Source organism: Notolabrus celidotus, chromosome 18 (assembly GCF_009762535.1).
Source record: "Notolabrus celidotus isolate fNotCel1 chromosome 18, fNotCel1.pri, whole genome shotgun sequence".
Classification (NCBI taxonomy): domain Eukaryota; kingdom Metazoa; phylum Chordata; class Actinopteri; order Labriformes; family Labridae; genus Notolabrus; species Notolabrus celidotus.
The window spans coordinates 29,661,470-29,682,103 of NC_048289.1; the positions used below are offsets into that span (position 1 = coordinate 29,661,470).

A 20,634-nucleotide genomic window follows, 5' to 3' on the forward strand; every position below is an offset into this window, starting at 1 on the left:
TGCGGGTCAAATTGACCCTTTTAAAAGTCTATTTTAGGCAATATATTCCTTCCAAACCAGCTAAATGCAGCATAAAAATCTGGGCAGCATGTGACAGAAGAGGAGTCGTGTTAATGTATCAACATCACTTCATGAAGAAAAAAAAATTCAAAATTTAAAATAAAATAAACAAAAATCTATGTCATGTAAAACTACAGTATTTATATTTAGGTCTCTCTAATGTACATTAAAAAAGTTTTAACATTAATTTGAATGAAAAACGAGTTTAGTGAGTTATCCTCATTAAACCATGATCTGTGAGAATTAAAGAACACCAATGAACTAAATATTGATTTAAATGGTTAGTAATGGAGTTAAAAATTAGATTTAAAAAAATGTGGATTGGGATTATTTGGGGTTCTGACACTTTTGGGTAATTGAATATGGCCCGGGTCAAATTGACCCAGAAACATTATTGCTGTTCCAGAGAAACAAACATAACAGGAGGGTTAAAACCGAGCGGCAACCTCTGGTCTAAAAATATGAGTCCAATGCGGAAGTGCTAAACTGCAGTTCATCAAGGATACGCTTGAGGCTGGCTCCTGAAGCACCGGAAACCACATACACACCAATTAAAAAAAACATGTTTACAGCCTGGTACAAAAAACAGGTGTAGTCTGGATAGCTCATTTCTCAATCGGCACACAATGTAGGGGGGTGAATTTTTTTCTAATGGGGCAATTTCAAAGATATTAAGATTACAAGTTTTCCATTACGAGAGGCACAGCTGACTTGATTGACAGGCCGATTGGCCTCAAAACAGCACTTCAGAAACAGATGGGTGACGTCACGGATACTACATCCATATTTTATACAGTCTATGTTTAAAACATATATGCATACATGTGCTGTGTTTATCAGTAAATTTACTTTATTAAAGCTTTTAAAGGATGATAATAGTTTGAATATCTCAAAATGTAGGTCACCAAAGTGTTGCACCTGCCTGTGCTATATTCTAGTTTCAAAGACTTCCTACATCTATTGATCGACTGTTTGTCTTTCACTGTGTGTTTGATTTGGTTAACCACCCTGTGCTCATACTTTAGTCTCCATGTATTCAAAGCAGGTGAGAGCTGCCCTGTATTCAGAGAAGCTTTATCCTGAGCAAACATGACGTCCTGTGTTGTTATGGAGCTTTGTGCTGGTTCTCTTTGTCTATAGGCTGAACAAATACTGTAAAGGACAACCTATCATATTTAGAAATGACAATATCTCTCGTGTAGTTGTGTCTTGTTTTTAAAAGCACGTTTCCAAATGCTAGTGCACTCAGGATGATGAATGAGGCTTCTGTCCAAACGGTTACTCCTGGGAACTGTCTCTCTGTATTCAGGCTGAAAAGTCCTTTTAAAACATGCTTCAAATGAATACACCTGCTACTGTTCTGCTGAATGTGAACAGTTGCTCTAGTAGTGAGCCAAATGAAGCTGGTGTCCAGCATTTTTAACTGTTACTGATTTTAATTATCGTACAATGTCTGTCAGACTCTCAATTGAGGCTATTCAAAGATAGATAATAAAATTATAAAATATATTTATTTATTATATTTATCTAATCTTTTTAACTTTAACTGATTCTTGATTTTAGTTTTTTTTTCTCTTACTTATTTTATTGATTTTTATTTTTATTTTATTTTATTTTGTCTATGATGCAGCTGTTTTATTCAAACTCTGGAAAGCAGAGTTCAGGCTCTCTAAAAACTGAACTCCTCCAGGTCCTGGAGTTTGTAGCACAACCTTTTAGAGGATAAATTCCCAGCTGTGATTTGAATTATTTATGCAAAACAAAATCTGTGTTGGGCTTGACTTCCATTAAGATCCCAGGTTATAAGAAACTATTAAGACCAATGAGGGAGACTTTCAGCTTGTCCAAAAATCTCTATGATAAAATCTTGTAATCACCTTTTTGTCCTCTTTCTCTTCCAGACTTGTTTGCCATGGAAACAGATATGATACCAAAATTCTCCTCCAAAGATGAGGAAATCGACTTCTGGAAGGCTCTCTCCCTCAAGTACAAGAAAGGGTATGAAACTGTAACTGACTCTTATCACAAATTCTCTCTCTATTGGCAGTGTTTACTTACATTTCTTACATTCAACAAGTCCAACACCTGAACTAATGATTCATTCTACTTAGCAGTGTAGTCCAAACAGGAAAACAAACATAGGGACATAGGAAAATGCCTTGAGGCAGACTGACACAGTGCTGGTTTTTAATTCTCACAGGATTGATTATTTAAGAAAAAACATTCTGTTACTGGATCAGAGAACAACTGGCCAATTTAAAAACCCAATGATCCCACAAACCTCTATACTCTGCTCTAGAAATTTCACAATTCGATTTCTGCACACAATGCATTTGGCTGTTCATATCATAAGTGTTTATAGTTTTTATAAATTAAGCTTTATAAGTATTTTCTTGTGAAGCACATTGTAAAATTGATAAAACTGCTCAACTCAAGTCTCTTTTGGTACCTGGGGCTTTTCTTGATTACCTTTTTCCTTCTGAGGATACTCAACTTAACTCATTCAATGTAGCTAAGACTCTAAACTGATCATTAAAACACTGACTTACGTGTGTGACTATGAACTAGAATCACATTTCCATGCTGTGTCTGTTCACACTGCATTAGAGTCTGCTATCACAAAGGAGTCCAAGGAGTGTTGTTCACAAGCAGGGGCGTGTCCAGAGAGGTATCATGCCCCCCCTTAAAACTACTAGCAACTTTTTAACGTACTTACTTAGGACTCATGACAATCAATCAATCTTTATTTATAAAGCGCCAATTCACAACAAATGTTATCCTTAGACTCTTTCCAAACAGAGCAGGTCTAGACCGTGCTCTTTTCTATTATTAACAAAGACCCAACATCCAGACAGGATAAGATCCAGTCCCATCTTACAGACAGGACTCAGTCTGATCTCACCTTAATCCACCATGAGCAGAGCACTTTGCAGCATTTAGCAAGTTACAGTGGCAAGGACAAACTTCCTTTAACAGGCAGAAACCTCCAGCAGGACCAGACTCATGTTAGTCACACATCTGCTGAGACCGTGTTGGAGAGAGGGATAGAGGGAGATGAAGAGAGAGAGAGATGATAGTGGGGAGACAGATAGACAAACATATTCTTTTTCAGACTTCAAAGAATAAAGCTCAGAAGTTAAATTGGTTATAAGAAGCTGAGACATAAAAAGGTAAATACAGGTTATTCATTCATCTGTGTGCAGACGTTCTTCATGCCACCTCCTGTATAAATCAGTGCCCACCTATAGAGCCACCTCAAACAACAAAGTCTGGACACACCTCAAGCCTCAGGGAGCGTGTGCTGTATGCTGGAGCACAGTCAGTTTGGAGGGTAGAATGCAAACCTGTCATTATGCAATCCTGGATCCAATCAAACTGTCAAGTTATCTAATGACAAGTTAGCTCTAACTAATCTCTTTAAACAGATATCTGCAGGTAAGTGGAGCTAATCGCTTTGTAGATGTCATTGCTTAAAGCCCTCTCTGTGGGTTAAAGACGACAACCTGACAGACTGGAGGTCGTGTACTATCAACCTCTGGCTGCATCAGGTGCCGTCAGACAATAGCTGCTGGTCTCTGTGACTTCAGACTGGTTCAGTGTTGAAGTATCTGTGTTCTAATGCACGTTGTTTTATAACTCTGAACTGAAGCGCTTCCCCATCAGCCTCATTTGAATCACAGATTGAGCCTCTAGATCACACGACCTGATAGCAACACTGCGTCTCTTTGTGTCTGTGGGAACGTCGGCTCACCGCAGCAGGAATACATGAGCTCAGGAACGTTTTGATCTGCTGTCTGTCATTGGATTACAGCCTCCCATTCTTACTGTTACAATCAGGATCCAGGGCTGATGTATCCAGTGACACTGCTGGAGCAGTTTCTTGTAGGACAGGCGGTGAAAAGCTCTTCTTTTCTCACACAAAGCGACAGATCACATTTCACATTAACCGTGAAAGTGTCTCATGTCTCTTTGTCCTCTCATCTTTGAGTGGCTTTTATGTAACGGTGCAGCAGTTTGTGTTCGCTGTCATGAGGACCAGACCGTTTTCATGATCTGAAAGCAGCTAAAATTAGCTCACAACACCTCGCTTGATTAAGAAGTGATCTCTGAATCTTAGACATCCTGTGCTGGAGGAAACAAGCTCAGGCCTACACCCAGTTATGTAAGAGTCTGGACAATGAGCTTCCTTCAGAGTCCAGACTACATCCGTGTGATTCTGTGAGGTGTGTTTCCTCTTATCTCATAGGAGCTCAAGATCATTCTTAACCCTGGAAGCAGCATATCTAAAAGTCTAACACAGTAGGGATTTTATTTAATTCTAATAATAATAATTTTATTTGTAGAGCACTTTACAAACGTTACAAAGTGCTTCACATGGGCGGCAAAATAAAACAGGCAGTTCATAAAATCACACAAGTCAAGATTAAGGAATAAAATGTATTTTAAAAGACATAAAATCCACTAAAAGGGGGCGCTGGTAGCCTAGCGGTCTAAGCGCCCCACATACAGAGGCTAGTCCTCGTCGCCGGTTTGATTCCCGGCTGCAACCATCCCCTGCATGTCTCCCTCCACTCTCCACTCCCCACATTTCCTGTCTGTCTTCAGCTGTCCTATCAAATAAAGGCAAAAAGCCCCAGAAATTCAAATAAAATAAAATAAAATTCAAATAAAAGAACTCTAAAAAAATACAATTATTTTAAAATATATTTCTTAAAACGGCTAAAATAAAATAAAATAAATCTAAATAAAATTAGGAAAGGCTCTTTGATAAAAGTATGTTTTCAGAAGAGATTTAAAAGAACCTTTCGTTTTCATTTTTGTATTTGGATGCACAATAAACCTCTGTCCAAGGATCTCAATGCATGCATCAGCTTTTAGGTTACTAAAGGTCTGCTATATAGCGAGGAGAAAGTCCATGAAGAGCTTTAAAGGAATCAGTAAAATCTTAAAATCAATTTTTTTAAAAAGGGAGCAGTGCAAGGAAGCCAAAACTGGAGAGATATGATCGTATTTACTTAAGAAAGTTGAATTTGCATAATCATTTGTGCACCACAAGCGATGTAAAAGCACTGTGCACCCAAAATGACCTCAGAATTAAACGCAATAATCTATATTTTCCTGTCTTGACATTTCTTCTGCTTTCTGAGGATTCCCTCCAACTTTTCAGGAATAAAATTCAGCATTTAAATGAACATTTAGAATAAGTGTGACAGAGGAAGCGCCAGTCTGCCAGTTAGTCACAGCCAGTTCAAAGTGAGGCTGAGGATTTCCACCTGCAGCTGAACGAAAGGCTTTATAAATGGACCTTCTGGCTCTGTGCCATCCTCAGCACTCTCTCTCTGGATGGCTAGATAGTGCATTTGCCATTTTTAGGCAGCTGGGACTCTGTGTGTGTCTAGTGTGTGTGTCTAGTGTGTGTGTGTCCAAGCGTATTCGACCATGGATGCATGAACAGACAGTTATATAACCTGCACTTCCCGGTAAAGCTGTTGTGCCGTCACATGGCATGTGGAGCTGTTCTGAATGTGATGTCAGCTTTCTGAACTCAGAGAGGAGTTGATCTGAACGCACACACACATTTTAGTCATCTGTTTTTGTGGCTTTAAACGAAAATACTGTAAATTTTGACACATTTTTAAGTCCACAGATGACTTTATATTGATTACAAGCTGTATTTAAAAAGTTAAAAACCGATCCTGCACTTTCAGAAAAAGGCTAAATCAAGCTGTTTTAATGCAACAGATTCATTCCTTGTGTAAGTGTTACACTTTAAACACAGGCTGCAAATATTCAGGGTGATTTCCTTAAACAGCAAGGACACCAAACTGTCCTCTAATTCAGTGAAAGGGAGTTTTGTCACCACACATTTGCTGCTGTAGTCTGTATTTTACATGCAGGATGATGTCAGAACCACTGAGTCAAAATAAACTGTAGTGTGTGTGTGTGTGTGTGTTTATGGTAATACAGGAGCATGTGCATTCATAAGAGTGACTCATTGTTTGTGTAGTGTTGAGACAACAAAACAGCGCTGTGACAAAGGGAAGAAGATGCATTCTGCTTTTGCTTCATGAATAATATTTCTCTGAAGAGGTGTTCACTGTTTGTGTTTTCATGGGATTTTTTCACTACTTCAAGAATAATCCCAGATTTCACATTCAATCAATCAATCAATCTTTATTTGTATAGCGCCAAATCACAACAAACGTTATCTGAAGACGCTTTTACAAACAGAGCAGGTCTAGACTGTACTTTGTCAAATTATGAACCCAACACCAAGACAGGATCAGACTCAGTCTGACCCCACCTTAATCCACCATGAGCATTGCACCTCGTAGTATTTAGCGAGTTACAGCGGCGAGGAAAAACTTCCTTTTAACAGGCAGAAACCTACAGCAGGACCAGACTGATGTTAGACACACATCTGCTGAGACCGAGTGAGGTCTGGAAAGAGGGATAGAGGGGAGTAAGAGATAGAGGGAGCGGTGATAGTGATGAGACGAGTAGTAGTAGCTGTAGCAGCTGGAGTCCAGCACGTCCGTATCAGCTGGAGGACGTCCACGGCAGCTCAGAGGAACTTACGAGACAAGGGAGCTCAGGAAGTCCAGAAAGGTCTATGGTTAGTAACTTTAATGGGACAGGAAGAGTTAAAGTGAGAGACAGGCAGAGAGAGGAGAGAGAGGGAAAGACAGGATCCCAGTGTGTCAGTCTAAGCCTATAGCAGCTTATAGATAGACCTGGTCCAAGCCTGATCCAGCTCTAACTATAAGCTTTATCAAAAAGGAAAGTTTGAAGCCTACTCTTAAAAGTAGAGAGGGTGTCTGCCTCCTGGACCCTGACTGGTAGATGATTCCAAAGGAGAGGGGCCTGATAGCTGAAGGCTCTACCTCCCATACTACTTTTTAGAGACTTTAGGTACGATGAGCAGTCCTGCATGTTGGGAGCGTAGCAATCTAGAGGGGTAATAGGAAAACCTTCTAATTAACAACATGATACCCCTTAAATGATTCTCACTAGATCAGCTGTTCTGTGTTTTACTGTAACGTGTTGAGCTCTGATTTTAGCATCCTGAAATTTAAAACTTAAGCACCAACCAAGTGCTTTTCACATTTTGCAGCAGCATAGCATCACAGTGCCGCTGTCATCATGCCTTTGCACAATCATGTTAATCCAGTAACAGCTAATGTTGGTGCCCCAGTGTGGGATCTCACACCACATTATGAAGCAGAGAGGTGAAAACACACTGGGATTTTCAGCGTTGTTCCACCTGTTCCTGTCTCGCATCTGAGACATTCATATGAAGGAGAGACATTACAGAGGCTTAAATATCACGCCTTGAACTGGCAATATGATGAGGGCTGAAGACAGTATTCAGCTGAGTTTGAAAAGGAACAGAAAGATTGATTTAAAAAGTTACTGAGCTTGGATCAAATCCTGGAACTGAGCTGAAGTTTCCTGCAGCAGCTTCTCTACTCAGACAACTTTGCTGGATCAGATTCATCCTGAGTGTATCTGGACTATCACCGTCTTATTCTGTAAGATTTTACTTCATGATGATTGACAATTTAACAGTTATTTGTTGGCTGTCTTCCCTCTGAGATGTGGAGCAGAAAGAAGCAGGAAATGGAAATGAAGTGAGGCAGAAGCAGCTCAAAGTTACACTGCAGCTAATGCTCCTGAATAAAACAGCCCCTCACTGATTTAGACTTCACCAAAACCTGGACTGAACCTTACACTACTCCACTAACTGAAGTTTTTAGACTTGAGGTGCAGGATCTGGGTCAGTCCTCTCGTGGCCACATGTCTAAAAATAAAGCTATAAAACAGGGTACTAGTAAGCAGTTCTCAAAGTGCACCAGTTGATGGATGAATGAATGAAACCATCAGTCGTGCTCTCAACCTCTTTCTGTCTGTCTGGTCTGGTCTAACGCCTCCTTTTCTGTCTGCCTGCAGCTGCCAGGACTCTCATGAGGAGCTGCTGGAGTTCCAGGAGGGCAGCAGGGAGCTGGAGGCCGAGCTGGAGGCTCAGCTGGGACAGGCCGAGCACCGCATGAAGGACCTGCAGTGTGAGAACAACAGACTGAAGAACGAGGTGGAGACGCTCAAGGTAAGCTACAGGAGATCCCTGTAATGTATCCTCTGAACTCTGAAGAGGTCATGACCTCCTGTTATGATATGAATCAAAGTGTTACAGTGCAGAGATGGAGCACACCTCTCTCCTCATGCATCCTGGCTTCTCTAAGATGTGAAGGGAATGCCCCTAACTCACTGAATACAGAAGTCGTCCTGTCATTTAAGAGACCTTGACTGGAGATATATTAAGATTATGATGAGCCCAGCGTTATGTATATGTCTGTCATTCTGAGCCATACATTACCCTCTGCTGCAGCCCAGCACAGCTTGTCTCTCGGTGCACCCTGACATAAATATTTGATGCTCTTCTTTCTTATGTCACCGCTCGTCCTTGAGCGCAGCCTCTTGGGACGAAGCAGAAGTGAAGTTGGGCTGTAGCAGCTGCTGCTCCCCTGGAAGCACTCTGTCTTATTTATTTATCCTGCGGGCCTGCAGCTCTCTCTCTCTGCTCGTATGGAAGAGGTCACGGGGATATTGAGTTCACACCTGAAAGTTTAGTCCTGGATCTGGCCCAGTCTGTGAATCCATGTGCAATCTAAATGGAAATCTGTCCTCAGGAAGGTGCTGAGCTTCCTTTTCTCACCTGCTCTGCCCTGCAGCCATCTGTATTCTGATGCAGCTGATCTGAATGACTCTCATACATAATGCATCAGGTTGTGTCTCTCGTTCTTATTCTCGCTCCATAATTACAGAGAGGCTGGTGGCACATTTCTGTGTCCGTGTCTCCATCCTGCAGGGATGAGGGGTGTGTGTGCCAAAGTGTGTGTCAGGTTCAGACTACACACAGCCGAGGAAGACAGAGCTGTGTTTTTGTACTTGAAGTTTATAATCAAGCCCTGTCTACTCAACTTGATGGTTTGGCTGTATTCCTTAAAACAGGCAGTCGTCCCCGCTCTCTCTCTCTCCCAGTTTCTTCCTCTATCCACGATCCTTTCTCTCAGTAAAGACATAAATAAACCTGAAGAAGAACATAATTCAAAGATAGCATGTCATCCAGCTCAGACATGTTAGGATAATGTCTTACATTTAGAGTTTTAACATCAGAGTGTGTTTTTATATTTACAATTTAAGACCAGTATATCTTAACCATGATTTCCTGCATGTTTCACTGTAATGCTGATGAGATGTGTGAATGAGTGAGACTGTAAGCACACTGAGGCTGTGTGTGTGTCTGCAGTGAGTTCAGACTGCACAGTAACAGCGGATATAGGTCAGACGTACAGACAGACCCAGCGGTACTTATTGAGCTGATTGTCTCAAAATATAGGTCACACTTAGCATCCGCTGCCTCACTGAGGGAGGAGGAAGAGAGAGTGTGGCACTGAAAAATGGATGATAGCGTGTAGGAGGTGTGTGTGTGTAGCTGTTCTGTGTTTTTAAAATACATCCATGTGATCAATACGTGCTGCTTCTCCTCATCCTGTCCTTCTCTTGTTGTCCTCAGGATAAACTGGAGCATCAGTACTCTCAGAGCTACAAGCAGGTCTCCATGCTGGAGGACGACCTCGGACAAACGCGCAGCATCAAGGATCAGCTCCACAAATACGTCCGAGAGCTCGAACAGTCCAATGACGACTTGGAGAGAGCCAAAAGGTGTGTTTAGACTCTAAAAGATCCCTGAAATATCACAACAAAACCCTGACCTCATTAGTCTACCTCGTCCAGAGCTTAATGAGTTGAGTTATGACACTTCTGATGCACTCCATGAAACCAGGAAGTCTAACCGCTGACCCAACTTCAAGACAGGGTAAGACTCAGTCTGACCCCACCTTAATCTATCATGAGCATTGCACATCGCAGTATTTAGCTAGTTACAGCGGCAAGGAAAAACTTCCTTTAACAGGCAGAAACCTCCAGCAGGACCAGACTCATGTTAGACACACATCTGCTGAGACCGAGTTGGGTCTGGAAAGACAGATAGAGGGGAGTAAGAGAGAGAGGTGATAGTGATGAGACGAATAGTAGAAGCTGTTGCCGTTGGAGTCCAGATCATCCGCAGCAGGAGGATGTCTACGGCAGCTCAGAGGAATCTACGAGACAAGGGAGCTCAGGGACTCCAGAAAGGTCTATGGTTAGTAACTTTAATGGGACAGGAAGAGTTAAAGTAAGTGATGAAGGGGTTGGGGGGAAGGGGGTGAGCTAGGATCCCAGTGTGTCAGTGTGCCAGTTCCCCCGGCAGTCTAGGCCTATAGCAGCATGACAAAAGCTGGTCCAAGCCTGATCCAGCTTAACTATAAGCTTTGTCAAAAAAGGAAAGTTTGAAGCCTACACTTAAAAGTGGAGAGGGTGTCTGCCTCCCGGACCCTGACTGGTAGATGATTCCAAAGGAGAGGGGCCTGATAACTGAAGGTTCTACCTCCCATACTACTTTTAGAGACTTTAGGTACAACTTGCAAGCCTGCAAGTTGGGAGCGTAGAGTTCTAGAGGGGTAATAGGGCACTATGAGCTCTTTAAGGTACGAGGGTGTCTGATTTTTAAGGGCTTTGTAGGTTAAAAGAAGGATTTTAAATTCTATTCTACATTTTATTGGGAGCCAGTGTAGAGAAGCTAGCATACTGGATATCTGTTAGAGATGAATTAATCGTCACCAGATTTATGCCGATGGGATGTCATTGCAGCGGTATGTGTTCTGCCTGCTTTTGCTCTCCATGCAGACTGTTTTTCTTGCATGCACCAAAACCTGCTGAAATGTGAGATTGGATCAGGTTGTTTTGGTTCGTGTTGCCGGTGTGATGTCCGTCCCGGCCTAGACTCATCCAGTCAGGTCGCTTGTGAACATGCCTTCACTCCAACAGCGCAAATATCTGCACCCTGGGAGGTGATTGTTGGCTTCAAAGCTCACAATGGGAGGGAATTAAGTGATGCTGTTCATTCAATATGCAATCAATGCTCTGAACTCTTTGCAGATCTTCATATATCATGCTTCCTGATATCAAAGATAACTCAAATGTTGAATATTTGCTTGAAAATTTCACAAAAAAAGCAGTTTCTTCTATTTCAATGTATTTTCTGTAAGGGATAATTGGTTCGATTTCCCTTAACTACCTGCTAACATAGATTATCCTGCTTATTACCCAACTACTAACTTAAGATGCAGATGATTTGGCAAAAAAAATCATTGATTAAAGATTATTTTATTGATCTAAAGTGATTTACAGTATCTCACAGAAGTGAGTACACCCCTCACATTTCTGCAAATATTTAATTACATATTTTCATGGGACAACACTGAAGAAATGAAACTTTGATATAATGTAAAGTAGTCAGTGTTCAGCTTGTATAACAGTGTAAATGTAATGTCCCCTCAAAGTAACTCAACACGCAGCTATTAATGTCTAAACCACCGGCAACAGTGGGTACACCCCTAAGTGAAAATGTCCACATTGGGCCCAAAGTGTCAATATTTTCTGTGGCCACCATTATTTTCCAGCACTGCCTTAACCCTCTTGGGCATGGAGTTCACCAGAGCTTCACAGGTTCCCACTGGAATCCTCTTCCACTCCTCCATGACGACATCACGGATCTGGTGGATGTTAGAGACCGTGAGCTCCTCCACCTTTCCGTTTGAGGATGCCCCACAGGTGCTCCATAGGGTTTAGGTCTGGAGACATGCTTGACCACTCCATCACCTTCACCCTCAGCTTCTTTAGCAAGGCAGGGGTCGTCTTGGAGGTGTGTTTGGGGTCGTTATCATATTGGAATACTGCCCTACTAAAACCCCCTCACAGGAGCTATCGTAAAAATCGACACACCTGTTATTTAAAAAGGTGAAAGGTTATAAAGGTCTTTCTGGACAGTGTTGTGACATCATGATCACACAAACGTATATCTGAGGCAGCAGCCAGCTACTTTCTGATCGAACTTTAATCTACATGATAATTTTACCCATCGTTATAATTAACAAACGGTTCAATCACATCGATCTGGAGCTTAGATTAGATTGAAATCAATTCAACCCTGAGGTATTGATTCCTTATTCCCTCTTTGATACTCACTGATAAGTAGGAAGGACGTAAAGATGGCCGACCCAGGTGTTATGAATAGACTGGTTCAATGAAATGTCAGATCAATTTAGCTTCTTATTCTCTCTACCTCCTCCTCCTCCTCTTCTTCTTCTTCTCTCAGAGCTACGATCGTGTCTCTGGAGAACTTCGAGCAGCGTCTGAATCAGGCCATCGAGAGGAACGCTTTCCTGGAGAGCGAGCTGGATGAGAAGGAGTCTCTGCTGGTCTCTGTGCAGAGATTAAAGGATGAAGCCAGGGGTGAGCATCGACTGGATTTTACTAATGAGCCGCGCTGTCAATAACTCCTCCGACTCATTAACATTCAGGCTGCACTTCTCCTCCTCTTCAATCATCTGTTAAAATATCTGTCTTTGATTTGTGTCCTCGGCTCATCTCTGATTGTTCCTCCATTCTTAAATCTGTGCAGATTTGCGGCAGGAGCTGGCCGTGAGGGAGAGGCAGACCGATGTAAGCAGGATGTCGGCCCCGAGCTCGCCCACACAGGACAATGAGAAGATGGACTCAGCTGTTCAGGCCTCTCTCTCGCTCCCTGCCACCCCACTGAGCAAAGGTCTGGACAATGCCTTTGCCAACACAACAGGTACCTGCTGCTCATGTTTCCTCTCGAGTGCATTTTATTTCAGGCTCATCGTGCAAGCACAGACTGGAAGATCCATAACAGAGCTGTCTTTACTGAAACACCACGCATCTGCCTCTTTCTTTTAACATGACTTTCAGGAGAAGGGAGTGTCAGCTGCTCCTACAGGGAAACTGTTAGCTCAAGGGCGGAAAAATGTGCATCAATAATCAGCACTTTGCAGGGTGTGGCATTAAAAACGCTCACAGAAGGATGGTTATGAGGCAAATGCATTAAAATATTTATTCACTCTCAAAGCAACTGCTCTAAAAAAAGAAGAAGCACTACCTGGATTTTGGAACTGTGTCTGCAATCAATCTTTATTTATAAAGCACCAAATCCCAACAAATGTTCTCCTCAGACTCTTTCCAAACAGAGCCGGTCTAGACCGTACTCTATGTTCTATCATTAACAAAGACCCAACATCAAGACCGGATCAGATCCAGTCCCATCTTACGGACAGGACTCAGTCTGATCTCATCTTAATCCACCATGAGCAGAGCACTTTGCAGCATTTAGCAAGTTACAGTGGCAAGGACAAACTTCCTTTAACAGGCAGAAACCTCCAGCAGGACCAGACTCATGTTAGACACACATCTGCTGAGACCGTGTTGGAGAGAGGGATAGAGGGAGATGAAGAGAGAGAGAGATGATAGTGGGGAGACGGATAGTAGTAGTTGTAGCAGCTGGAATCTGGCATGTCCACAGCAGCAGAGATCCAGAGGAACCTACGAGACAAGGGAGCTCAGGGACTCCAGAAAGGTCTAAGAAAAGAGAGAAGAGAGGGAGACCAGAAGAAAGAAAAAGAGGCGAAGAAATGGTGAAGGAATGACCGAAGGAAAGGACGGGATAAGAAAAGGAGACATAAAGGATGAAGAAACATGGAAAGAACAAAGAGAGAAAGAAAGAAGTGAAGAAAGAAATGAATGAAAGGAAGAGGGAATGAAAGAAAATAAAGGTGAAAAGAATGAAATAAAGAGGGACAGCAAGAAAGAACAAATGAAAGGAAAAAGGAATGAAAGAGATGAGACAAGAAAGACAGAAACAAGAAAGAATGAATAACAGACCCAAAAAAGGAATCTACAGCAGAGATCCAGAGGAACCTACGAGACAAGGGAGCTCAGGGACTCCAGAAAGGTCTATGGTTAGTAACTTTAATGGGACAGGAAGAGTTAAAGTGAGAGACAGACAGAGAGAGGAGAGAGAGGGAAAGACAGGATCCCAGTGTGTCAGTCTAAGCCTATAGCAGCATAACTAAGAGCTGGTTCAAGCCTGATCCAGCTCTAACTATAAGCTTTATCAAAAAGGAAAGTTTGAAGCCTACTCTTAAAAGTAGAGAGGGTGTCTGCCTCCCGGACCCTGACTGGTAGATGATTCCAAAGGAGAGGGGCCTGATAACTGAAGGCTCTACCTCCCATACTACGGATGAGAAGTGCTTGTTGTTATTTCCTCTGCAACATATTACTTCACTATGATTGGCTGTAAACATGGACGTTTAATATGGGCTCTACTGGGGATTCCTTCACCATTGGAGTCAGCCTCTAGTGGACACTCGAGGAACTGCAGTTTTTTCCACTTCCTCATTGACTTTTTTAACACTGAAGGCAGCAGTATAGATTTATTGGACATGAGTAATTTAAATTAACTCATCTTTTTATGTTATTGTTTCCTTCACAGCTCTGTCAAACGGCTACAGCAGCAACTCTCCGCTGACTCCCTCTGCCAGGATATCGGCACTGAACATCGTCAGCGATTTACTTCGTAAAGTCGGGGTGAGTAACTCCTTTTGAGTTCATGTTTCAAGGTTTTAAAGTCTCCTTCATAGAGACAGGCATTGCATTTGAACTCCTCCATCTCCCTGCAGGCTCTGGAGTCCAAGCTCGCCGCCTGCAGGAACTTTGCCAAGGACCAGAGAACCAGGAAGGTGTACACGCTCGACAACAGCAACGCGCTCAACGCAAACACAACCAGCTACTCGCAGTCTCTCCACACGTCATACTTTGACAAAGCGTGAGTTAAACCAGGTTTATCAGACTTGAATCTCCTGACAGAATTAAAGTGACATAATAGATGTGTTATGAGAGTAAAAGATGAGATGACTGAGGAAGAGGATCTCAGACCTGTGTGCGTTTTCTCCCAGCAGGACAGAGATGGTCACGTTCCCTGCGTTGATTTTGGGTAACTGCAGCTCCTCCGCTTGTTACTGAGTGTGTTGGGGCGTGTGCATGCTGCTGCTGCTGCTGCTGCTGTTAACAAACTTCTGTTTCAATGTAGACCTCATAGAAATAATGTTACTGAGGGCTGTTTGACTTCCTGTACCCTAACTGTTTCAGGGTGGTGGTGGTAAAGGTGTAACGGTGCTGGAGATTTCTGCTGCCTTTAACTCTTACTGAACATTCTTCCTGTCCTAACAGCAACATGAGGTCACATGTTTCTGCCTGATATTTGAGCATAATAATGTTTGAATAGAGATGATCTGAGATTTAACAGCTGATCTGACCACAGGGAGCCTTCAGAAACTACAACACAGTTATTGCGATTATTCTGACTATGTGTAGGCAGGTTTAGGTAACATGGTGCTTTGGGCCTAATGCTGCTAACATGCTAGCACTGGTAGAGCTAACATTCTGAGTTTTACATTGTTCAGTCTGTTAGCATGATAGCATTTGCTAACTGTAGCTCAACTGAGGCTGCTGGGTCCATTCAGCAGGAAGTTCTAAAGGATGGGATTATAATTTTGACTTTCCTTCAAAACCTCAAATAAATGGAAGAAGATAAGAGACTCTCATTAAAAAAAATCTGTACTTGCCCAACCTCCAATTTTTTTTTCTGAATTTGTAAATTAAAGTCAGAATTCTGAGATTAAAGGTGGAATTATGAGATTCATGTCAAAATTCTTAATCTAAAATTGGATAAATTAGATTAAAATCGAAATGATTAAAATAAAGTCGGATATCTGAGAATAAAGTCAGAATTTTGAGATTAAAATCAAGATCCTTAAATTAAAGTAAAAACTCTTAGAATTCTTTAATTGTCATTCATTTAATTGACTTTAATTTACAGATTTTTAATTAAATCTGAGATCAAAATCTGAACTCTAAGATAAAGGTCAGGATTTTGAGATTAAAGTCTGAATTCTTAGATTAAAGTCTGAATTCTTAGATTAAAGTCTGAATTCTTAGATTAAAGTCTGAATTCTTAGATTAAAGTCTGAATTCATTCTTAGATTAAAGTCTAATCTTAGAATTCAGACTTTAATCTAAAAATTCAAAGTCTGAATTCTTAGATTAAAGTCTGAATTCTGATTTTTAAGTAAGATTATTAGTTTCACTGGTCTAGTCTCCAAAAAAGCTTATTCAGTGTCTCTAATCCTCTTCTGTACAAATATAACCTTTGCGGTGGAAAGAGAAGTTAGTCAAAGGATTATTTAACTTTGAAGGTTACTGTGTCTGAGAGTCAGAAATGTCTTTGCAGATCTTTGAACCGTTCGCATTAAGAAATATTTTTATACTAACAAGCCTGACCTGCTGATTGTGATTCACACTGTCAGTAGGATTTCTCCTCTTGGGACCATGAATGTTAAGATGATCCCTCAGACAGCCGACTTAAACGACCTCACTAATCATAATACCTCTGGGCTGTTGTTTCCCAAAACATCTAGTCATTGTTTATACCCAGAATGACCTGATCTACGGTAAACAGTACTTTATTGAGACCTTCTTATGCAATAGTTGACTCTTATTGATGCAGCTGGTAAAGTCAGGATGAATTAACTCCTGAGTAAAAGTTCACATAAAAGATAACATCAGACTTTTCAATAACAGCTGCTTGAACACAGGAGTGATACAGCAGAGAACTGGACAGAGCAGCCTGAGTGCTGCAGAGAGCGGCTGTGCCAGTGTGTGTAGAGTTTCTGCTGTGTGAGGGAGAACTAAAGAGGCAGAGTTTGCACATTGAGAACAAACACACAACAAGGTCGTTTGTCCCTCTGACGTACTGAGCAGGATGTTTGTTATGGACACTGTTCACCTTCAGGCTGACGTCCGTTTGTCTCACTCACTGTGACAGAAGGAAACATGACTATTGTTAGAATAAATGTGAGTGTTAAACCTCGGTATCTGTTAAATCAGGACCAAATTTAGAGTCATATCTCATTTATTTAACAGCCATGGATTCAGACTTGTGGCATGTTTTTCTGATCCATGTAAGAGAATAAAGAAATGTAACTTCCGTGGTAAAAAAAACACCAGACGGCTCGCTTTAATTCACCTTCTGTCTCGCTCTGCACCCTTATTCTTCAGGCGTCATGACTCAGGCTTCAAACATCCATCTTATACTGGTCTCAGGCCAACTATGTCCCACCAAACAGACCAGTTCAACCAGTCAGTCAGGAGAATCCAACGTTTCCTTCCCATTCTCTTTAGTCAAGATCTATTTTTAGCAACAAACTCGCATAACTTAGGTTCTCTTCAGGAAGTCTGACGAGACAAAGATGACGTGTTTAAACCCGACAGTCAAACAGAGTGTTGATGGATATCTGAGTGTTTCCAGTTCAGCTTGAAAAACAGTTTTTGCTTTAAAGTTTAAAAAGTATTTTTTGAAGCAGCAGAATCTAAACTCTGCTTCTTCTGACCAACATGATTCCTTCAGACCGTCAGTAAAGATATCAGCTGTCCGCCGGCTGCTCCAACATCCCCTCAAAACATGAATGGCTGATTACAAACTTCTTTAAATGCAACTTCAGTTTAATTTCTTTAAACTTTAATCTGTTTGTCTGGGAAGGAAAGGAAACTGTTGAAAGTTCTTTTATGATAATATCTCTGAGCAAAGACCAAAAAAAATACTTGGAAGTATGTTTGAACTTTAACTTAATTTTAAAAATATTGTTATGATAAAACTGGAGTCATGCTTCAGCAGAGATGCGTTTGAATGCCTTCTGAAAGATGATTCTCTGCACAGGTTTGCAGAATATTCTTGCATGTTTCAACAAATCACTTCCATGGGTAATCTTTCTGCAGAATGCTGGAAAATAAATTCCTTGATTCCAGCTTTGATGATATTACTTAAGTTAAAAAGCTCCACATTTTGCGACAGTGTTATGTTTTATTTTATTTTATTTTATTTATTTTATATATTTATTTTATTCAAAGCTCTGTTTATTTGATTTTTTACACATTATGTACCGAAGATGGACTTAAACAATTCAGCCAAGTTGTTGTTCTTTTAAAAGAAACATCAAATAACTAATAAATTGATATCAGTGAGTAAAAACATTGACAGAGGAGAAAATGTCTAAGGCAGTTTACATCGTCCATAAATTAATGCAAAAAATGCAAAATTATACACATATTACAAAATTGCATGAGTGCACATTTTTCAAGGCATGCAATCCCCAGAAATCTATTTATTATTTTGGTTTTTAAATCATTTGGCATACATAAGTGAACAAATTAATTAATTAAAAAATAATAATAATAATAATTTAAATAGAAAACAATTAAATAGAGAAGAGAAAAAATAAATAATAAAAATGAAATAAAATAAATGAGTTAATATAAAAAAATACAAAAGGTAAAAAATAACTAATAATAAAAATTATAATTTAAAATAGAAAATAAATAAATAGAGAAGAGAACAAGAAAGTAATACAAATGAAATAAAATAAATAAGTTATTAAAAATAAATACAAAAGGTATTGTATATAACAATGATATTAAATAATATAAATGATGATTTAAAACAGAAAATAAATAAAATGTAAAACAAATAAAAAATTAAGTGAATGTAAAATAAATACGAAACTTATAATAATAAAGAAAAAGGTTGGGTTATTTTTCTAAACAAGGATTCATTCTGAATTTGGACTCACTCTAAGAACATCATTTCCTTCATTTCTAACTCCTCCTGGCGGTCCTGGGCTTCCATACTAACCTGACTGTTTCATAAAGGCTGCTTTCTCATCAGGGACCTGCTCAGTCTAGATTCATCGTTGGCTGCCTCTGTTGGTTTCACTTTGTCTTTATTTGAATTTCGTTTTGTTTAATTGTTTTACTCTTCTGTCTCTCAGCAGGCCGGTGAACGGACTGAAGCCTGGCACCCTGACGGCCATCACCGCCCCTCCTGTTGCCTCCTCCCCTGGCCTGGTTCCCCTTGCTGTGTGACACTGACCCCCCCCTCCCCTCCCTCAAACCCTCAACCGAACACGCCCGTCCTGCACTTGAACATATAAAAACAGAGGGACAAAGAGGGACACACAAATGTCTGATACTGTAAAACCTTGTGGATGTACTGTTACTCCAGACCCCGTCCTCCACGCTCTGACTCGACTCTCGTGCTTCGTCCTGCTGTACTCGTGGGTCCTCGTCTGTGTATGTGTCTGTATCTGCTTTAAAGAGGGCGCCACATTCACGCTTCACAACAGGATCTCGGCCTGATTTATGAAACATGAACAACAAATCAACTAAAAGGGAAACTTTATGCAACTTTAAACGCGCTCTTAGCTGCAAACTTTGATTAACATTTAAAAGCAATAACTCTTCAAACAAGAGAAAAAGATCTCTGATAATAACCGGCCTGATGAGTTTGCACATGACATTTGTCCCGGGTCATTTTGTACCACATGGATCGTGTCTGCATCAATAATTGATGTTTCAAAATGTCCAACATGTGAGACAGACGTGTTTTAAACTCGCTCTGCTGCGTCTAAAGAGTCAGATGGTTTTTAATCTCTTATCTCCTGACCCATGTACATAGAGTACTCTTCCTTTTTGGTTCTGAAGTGGTCTGAAGATCGGGGTAGGAGCGTCTTTGTGTCATTGTATCGAGTCCAACACGCCACCTGTCCTCTGAACTCTGTGACATGATGTGTACAGTATTGGTCATATTGATCGTTATTTATCGACGCCGTCTTTAAAGACGCCGTCGACGTCTTCGTCGTGTTCGGGCCAGTGAAGCGAGCGTTCTTGTATCGTGTAGTTGAAGTGTTTTAACATTTTAACATTTTCTCGGTTTATTACTTAACACTTTTTTTAGTACTGTACGGGAAGCAAGTGGAGCACTTTGACCTCGTGTGAACTCACTTTTTTCATTTTCATTTAAGTGCAATATCACTGGTTTTGTACGGAAGCCCAGGATGGCCATACTTGCACTTATTTTTAAATGATACTCCAAATTCACACACGACAGATTTCATGTGATGAGAGGTGAAATTTCTCTCTTATCTCAGGGGAACAAACGTTTTCTGTGTTTTGTTTTCTTGAGATATTTAGAGGAATGAACCTTTTAATTTATAAAACAAACTTTTTTACATAAAGATATTAAAATAATCTACAGATATCAGCTTCCAGAAAATAATTGCAGGCGTGGCTGTTCTCCTCTTCTGTAGTTTTCTTTAGTTTTTGGGGTTAATTTATTTCAGGTTTCGTTCACAGCATGTTTTAATAAATGATGTTGTTTACATCTATAACGCCTTCTGTGTCTGTTCTCACTGTAACAGCTGTTACAGCATCTTTCAGGCAGAGCTGTCATGTTGAATTAGTTAAGATATATTATTTAGTGACAGAAATTACTGATTCATTTAATTCAATGTAACTCAAGTTTCTTCTCCTTAAAGTACCTGTGAGCAATTTTCAGTTGTTCATGAAGCAGATTTAAATCAGTATTAAAGCCTCCTTATGAACTAAAAGAGCAAACAAGACTACCAACAAGAGGAGAGAAGATCTCTGTGTAGTTATTCTTAATGTCTGAATACTCTGACATACAGGGGTAGGTGTCCCTTTAGTGATTAATGCACACTAATGATA

General features: G+C 40.6%; 1 protein-coding gene across 4 annotated transcripts in view; it reads left to right on the forward strand.

Moving 5' to 3' along the window:
• The window catches only part of LOC117830188 (nuclear distribution protein nudE-like 1-B), a 23,940-nt gene extending 3,646 nt beyond the window's left edge, over window positions 1-20,294 (forward strand). For 2 of the 4 annotated variants that reach the window (XM_034708194.1, XM_034708198.1), the window contains 8 exons: window positions 1,962-2,058; window positions 8,011-8,164; window positions 9,635-9,783; window positions 12,317-12,453; window positions 12,623-12,796; window positions 14,510-14,604; window positions 14,697-14,842; window positions 18,900-20,294. In XM_034708194.1, coding sequence (XP_034564085.1) covers window positions 1,962-2,058; window positions 8,011-8,164; window positions 9,635-9,783; window positions 12,317-12,453; window positions 12,623-12,796; window positions 14,510-14,604; window positions 14,697-14,842; window positions 18,900-18,993 — 1,046 coding nt within the window. In that variant the 3' untranslated portion in view covers window positions 18,994-20,294. Of the gene's footprint in view, window positions 1-1,961; window positions 2,059-8,010; window positions 8,165-9,634; window positions 9,784-12,316; window positions 12,454-12,622; window positions 12,797-14,509; window positions 14,605-14,696; window positions 14,843-14,975; window positions 15,011-18,899 lie in introns of all 4 variants that reach the window. The other 2 variants (XM_034708196.1, XM_034708195.1) reach the window with 2 other exon arrangements.
• The last annotated feature ends 340 nt before the right edge of the window (window positions 20,295-20,634 follow it).